Source organism: Perca fluviatilis, chromosome 11 (genome assembly GCF_010015445.1).
Source record: "Perca fluviatilis chromosome 11, GENO_Pfluv_1.0, whole genome shotgun sequence".
In the NCBI taxonomy this organism is placed as follows: Eukaryota; Metazoa; Chordata; class Actinopteri; order Perciformes; family Percidae; genus Perca; species Perca fluviatilis.
This window is the reverse complement of record NC_053122.1, coordinates 9,065,432-9,071,496: the sequence shown is the minus strand read 5'-3', so window position 1 is coordinate 9,071,496 and position 6,065 is coordinate 9,065,432. Positions and strand designations below refer to the sequence as shown.

At 39.5% G+C, this 6,065-nt stretch overlaps 1 protein-coding gene across 3 annotated transcripts; it reads right to left on the bottom strand.

Annotated features, from left to right (window-relative positions):
• Positions 1-1,243: 1,243 nt before the first annotated feature.
• On the bottom strand, positions 1,244-5,912 carry LOC120568868 (SUN domain-containing protein 2-like). Of its 3 annotated transcripts, none has more exons than XM_039816606.1 (10): positions 5,516-5,912; positions 4,528-4,631; positions 3,784-3,905; positions 3,608-3,670; positions 3,415-3,488; positions 2,918-3,275; positions 2,704-2,819; positions 2,449-2,625; positions 2,230-2,319; positions 1,244-1,674 (listed from the first exon to the last, which is right to left on the bottom strand). In XM_039816606.1, exons 2-10 carry the CDS (start codon positions 4,614-4,616, stop codon positions 1,564-1,566), a joined length of 1,200 nt encoding a protein of 399 aa, XP_039672540.1. In that variant the 5' UTR covers positions 4,617-4,631; positions 5,516-5,912; the 3' UTR covers positions 1,244-1,563. The 3 variants fall into 3 exon arrangements, with proteins under 3 accessions (XP_039672540.1, XP_039672539.1, XP_039672541.1); XM_039816605.1 differs by having other exon boundaries at positions 5,520-5,912; XM_039816607.1 differs by having other exon boundaries at positions 1,610-1,661; positions 5,520-5,912.
• Between the last annotated feature and the right edge of the window lie 153 nt (positions 5,913-6,065).

Sequence of the window (6,065 nt, the reverse complement as noted above, 5' to 3'; positions counted from 1 at the left end):
AACAACAAACTTAGAGCTAGAAAGGTACACGCCAAAAATTGCATGTTTTGAAGAAACTTTCGATCGCAATAAGACAGGCAGGCCTGCTTGGTTCTTTCGGGAATGATTGTAAAGATTTACAAAGAATATTTTTACGGCATTTACTATCTAACTGGGACATTTTGGGACCGATTTGTGGGGATAGCTATGAACGAACGAAGTAGGCTACACCAAGCATACACTGGTAAGAGCAAATAAGCAAAGTTTACATGCAAAACCTTGTTTACATAGGCATGCTCGTGAACCTTTCATCTGTATCTCTTTAGCTAAATATCTCGTCTTGTGTTTAACACAGAATGACATTGTAGGCTACTGTCGCAGAGCGGACATATAAGATAAAATAGACTAATCCCACACTGGGAAATTCCCTTGTTACAGCAGCTCAAGAAAAATGCATACACCTCAAAATAAGACAAATACACATTAAATAGACATCGGGAAAATATACAAAAAGTATTATAAGAAATAGAATAAGAGTAATAATAATAATAATAATAATAATAATAATAATAATAATAATAATAATAATAATAATATGTACACTATAAACCCCCTTATTATAAACAGACAGGTCAAAATATAAATAGATATACAGATGAGTAAAGGTGCGGATGAATAGAAATGGTATATTGCACAGTAGGAGGTGACAGAGTAATACATAAATATGCATAGTGCCAAATATTGTCATGTGATGGCTCATGTTGCAGAATCAGCTGGCAGTGCTACATTATAATGTTGTATTGAAGAGTCTGACTGCTGCTGGAATAAAGGACGTGTGTGTGTGTGTGTGTGTGTGTGTGTGTGTGTGTGTGTGTGTGTGTGTGTGTGTGTGTGTGTGTGTGTGTGTGTTGGGGGTGTTGCAGTGGAAATTAAACTGGCAACCAGCAGATTAATGGGAAACCCTAAATTTCAGAGCACCCTCACTGAAAGGTTGTGCAACCCCATAGAACCAGCAAAAGAAAATCTCTGGTGCCACAACTGGTCATGCACCCATATTCTGTTTAAGTGCACACACAGTTTGTGTGATGAGGGGATTATTTGTAATGAGGATTTGCATTTTTCATAAGAAATTAGCTGTTTGTTTTGGTGATAGCGCTCCTTCCCTCCGTGCTGTTTATTCATTGCATTAGCTGGACTAATAGCATCTTCTGTGTTTGTTTCAGAGCTGGAATTGTTATAGCTAATGTTTGCAGTACTATAGGAGACATTAAGTTAGGCCAGTAGTTAGCTTTTTTCCAACGATGGAAGGTGGGTCAGAGGTTTAAGAGTCACGATTCGATATTAATCGTAATCATTTTTATTTTCTCCACCAACTTTTGGTGTGAGTACAATAAAATATGGTTATTTATGGTGTAGGTAGGGCCATGCATCACTGAGGGAGGTTCTACATGGAGGGTCAAGGTAAATATTTGTAGCTTTTGGGAGGGTCATACAAAGAAAAAATAAAGTCACAACCAAGCCCTCCCCCCACCCCTACTCTGATAAATAACGAAGAGTCCATATTCTTTAAGCAGTTACAGACATTTATGGCATCTTTCCGTGGACCCTGAAGTTGTACACACAGGTGTACTCTGGATGACCCCAGTTGCTCTCAATCTGCAACTTCACAAAACTGAAGACAACTTTTTTATGACCCTGATGAGACACAAAGTAGAAAAGATTTGAAAGGGTTGGTGGAGTGGTCACTTCGAAAAAACTAACAAGAATTAGAGGATGTGACATTAGAAGCAAAAGGAAAGGAAATCAGATAAAGGGAGCTGTGTAACAGTAGGCTACGTGTAGGCCTATTCGTCCACACAGGGTGTTTTTGGCACAGGGTCAATTTTTGTCTGTTAGCAAAATCCTGCTAATAATAATAGACAAACCAACACAAACCAAACCAAAACTATTGCAATGGTATCATCCAAATGTATCTTTTACAGGGCTTGAGCCTGACAATAATTTGTATTCAAATGTGCATTTCAGTCAGTCCATTGTGCCTGCCCTGCTGTACCAAAAACGTACCGGACTGTGGCCCTAAAATCAAAAGTATATTTTGTGTATCTTTATACCATAAGTGGAGAGTGAGAGAAATAGTAGTAGTTTATAGTAAAAGATGCGAGGCAAATTTTGATTCTTTTGGCTTTCCGTGCTGGAGCAAGTGACTGAATTTAAAACCTGCATGTGTGCACTGTACTGTTTAATACTCACAGGGAGTTTGAAGGTCTGTAATGACTCCCCATTCGGATCATATACAAAGGTTCCTAGGCGGGTCGCTTCACTGTCCACTTTCTTCACTCCCTGACAGACAGAAAGAGAGAGAGAGAGGCATGCCATTGAACAGCTTGTGGCTTTCTCTTTGTGTAATAGTGAAAATATGAGTGGCGTCAGTGACAGCTCCAGTGAATTTATGGCAAATTTTAAACTTACATAGACAGAAAACTCTCTTGGAGCACTGTAAGCGAAGCCAGCAGGGGACTGCATGCTTGTAATGTGACCCAGTGTCACATGGGTGATGGTGACTGGGTGGGACAGGGTGATAAATACATGTCCCCGTCTACCTGCAAAGGCCCAGCAGCGACCAGGAGTCAGAAGTGAAGAATGTCCCTTAGGAGTGGAAAAAAAAGAGTTTCAGGGAAAAGTGTGTGTGTTTGTGTGTTGTGTGTGGGTGGGTGGGGTTCCTACCTGGATAACAGTCCGGGGGTTGGCAGGTGGATACCATAAAGGTATCCCCCATAATGTAACAAGTGGCGGTTGAGTGTGATAAGTGTCTGAGCTAAGATGATGAAGGACAGTGGCACCTGCACTCAAACACACCACAATTATTTATTTATTTTTAAAGATCGCAGTCAAACAGCAAATTACTCAACAGCTGAAGATGATGATGAGGATGACTTACCCTGTGATTCTAAAGCAAAGTTTGGCATAGTGTCTGCCATAGGAATAAGCTTCTTCCTCAGGCGGAGCAGTTCCTCCTGCAGCTCTTTTAGCTGCTTCCGCATCATCTTAAGATCAGCTGCACCCATGTCCTCCTGCAGCTCTTTTAGCTGCATCTGCATCATCCTAACATCAGCTCCAACCATGTCCTCCTGCAGCTCTTTTAGCTGTTTTTGCATCATCTTAAGATCAGCCCCAACCATGTCCTCCTGCAGCTCTTTTAGCTGCTTCTGCATCACCATAACGTCAGCTCTAACCATATCTTCCTGCAGCTTTGTCAGCTGCACCTGCATCATCCGCAACTCGTTTCCAGCCCAGTCCTTTAAGTAAAAAACAGATCTGTTTAATAGTGCCGAGGCAGGCTGGTGATTTCAGCTATAGCATTACAAATGCAGGAACAAAACTAACGTTGTGAGAGGAATTAACACGTGTTAATCATTTTTGTGGGTCATACTGTACCATGTTCTCTGGCCACCCAGAACCCAGACAGAAACAGGTCCTGCTTGAAGCATACATGTTGTATAGACATCCCCCTGAGAGACACAAGCATCTAGTAAGGATATGTTCTACCAAAAAAAGAAATATACCACAAAATGTATGCCATGACAATTCAACAAATCTGCTGTACTAGAGATTATTCCTGATTAATTACCAAAACACATTATGATCATGGAGAGGAGGCTGACAACAGTTGTCTGGCTGAATTGCGTAGATACTGCAGAGGGAAATAGCAGATAGTTAGAGCATAATAGCAGAGTGGAAATATTTGAGAACAAATGTGTCTATCCTTTCAGCTGCTGTGTTTACATTACAAGTTTAATTCCTTACTGTTTTCGCCCCTCCCGTTGCTGGGAGGAAGGCGGCAAATATCGTCAGCAAAAGATATGCATGACCTGCTTGAAACGGTGCTGCCTCCAGAATTGCGACGACCCCTCTTCTTTCGAAAGACCCTTAAAGATGTGATTAAATAAAGAAAGGACCGAAGTGTGAAGATTTAGAGAAAAGAACAATCCATTGCATCAACCACATGCACACCACACACTTTAGTAGTAAAGGTATGAACTACTCAATTACAAACTAAAGTCCTGTTTTCAAAATCTTGCTTAAATAAAAGTACATACGGTAAGTATTATCAGCAAAATGTAGGCTACTCAAAGTATCAAGAGCATAAGTACTCATTATGTGGCAGAATGGCCCTGCTAGAGCTATATTGTATATATTGTATACTGTTGTGTAGTTTAATCTACACAGTGCGTCAAGTTTAAGTTTGTGTGTTTTGTATGTAAAATCAAATCTGTAACATATATAGCTGTCAGATAAAAAGTAGAAATTTTATATTTCCCTCTGGAATGTATAGGAGTAAAAGTGTAAAATAACATATACGGAACTACTAAGTACTAAGTTATAATAGTGAAGTTACCAAATAATTTTAAGTACAGTACTTGAGTAAATGTGATCAGTTACTTCCACTGTTACACACACACACACACACACACACACACACACACACACACACACACACACACACACACACACACACACACACACACACTCTCTCTCTCTCCAGCTTACCTGAATGGGCTCTCCTTGTATAACACCCGAGGTTCTTCATCGTTGTCATAGTAACCCATTGACCTCAAACGGCCACTTTGTCGAGCCATGGCTGCTGACTGAGACTGATGGAGAGAGAGACGGAGGGGGAGTCAGTAGCCAGTGCCACAACCAGTACCACATTGTAAAAATACTGTTACAAGTAATACAAATTTTAACTTAACAAGACTCAAAATGTTCTCAAGTATCGAAAGTACAATTATTAACTCAATTAGATCCATAATCGATTATGCCCCCAGGTTCACTGTGGTCATTGAATTGCAGATTTGTTATGAATGTTCACCACTTTAGCACAACATAAACGGTATTATTGCCTAAATCCTGTTTTGTTAAAGGTATTATTTCATTTGAGGCTTACATGATTCATATTACTTCACTAGGTTGTGGTTATCAAATTACACACCTGGAGTGAAAAACTATTCCAGCCTCAGGAGTACTAGTTGATTTCTGTGACTAAAAAAATTTCATTGAACTGCCACTTGTAATCTGCTGTGTGCTCTGAACCTATCACATACTAATAGGCAACACAAATAGACATACACAATGCACAGATAGTGTGGGGATCTGGGGGCCCAAAGGGGCTCTTCAGCTAAGTTTCGCCCTGGGTCAATCCGGCTTTGCCAGTCCTAAATGTCCTTGTTAAACATAGCATATCAATCTGAATCTATATGATTGATACATTTATGTTTGCTAATCAAAACCTTCTCCCAACCAGACTTCATAAAGTTATTTCTTACTTTGTGACATTTACTCAAAGCTGTCTTCTATCAAGTGTCTATCATATCTACAGATGCTATATGGATATATACAGTACTTATCAATCACACTTATATTAAGTGTGAAAACATTCAACATATAATTGTTCCATAATATAGACCTCTGGTTGAAAGTCATTGCCAGATTTTAAGTCATCAATGTGTGTAAGTCAGGCTGATAACTGACAACTTACTTACATAACTTCATGAGAAATCAGCGGAGGATAAACAAAGAGTTTAAATAGTCCATGGCTTGGTAGGCATGGGAAATAAACTGTGGATGAACATGACATGAACTGTCTGCAGTCAGAAGGTTACAAGCAGGATAACTGTGATGTCACATTCTATTCATGTCATAAACAGAAGCAGAATGGAGAACCAGAACCATGGTGTTCTGTATTCTGTGCAGTACCCTTTACTCAAGTCCTGCCCCGTACTCCTGAGGTACTTGTGCCTGAGGATAATACTGTATGCTACATTGTGCTTTTAAGTGAGATATACAGAACTTTTTGGGTCTCCACTACATTATTTGACTGGTCACTCTACAGATTCAGATGCTAAATACAATACATGTGATCAACTTAAAAATATGATAAAGTTAGCATCACCTTAAAGTAGCAATAAAAGAATGTACATTTCTACATTACAATTATTGCACTCAAAAATGTACTAAAATACATAAGTAAGTACTTATTAAGCAGAATGTCTCTTTACAAAGGTGGAGATACAGTACCAACCAAATAC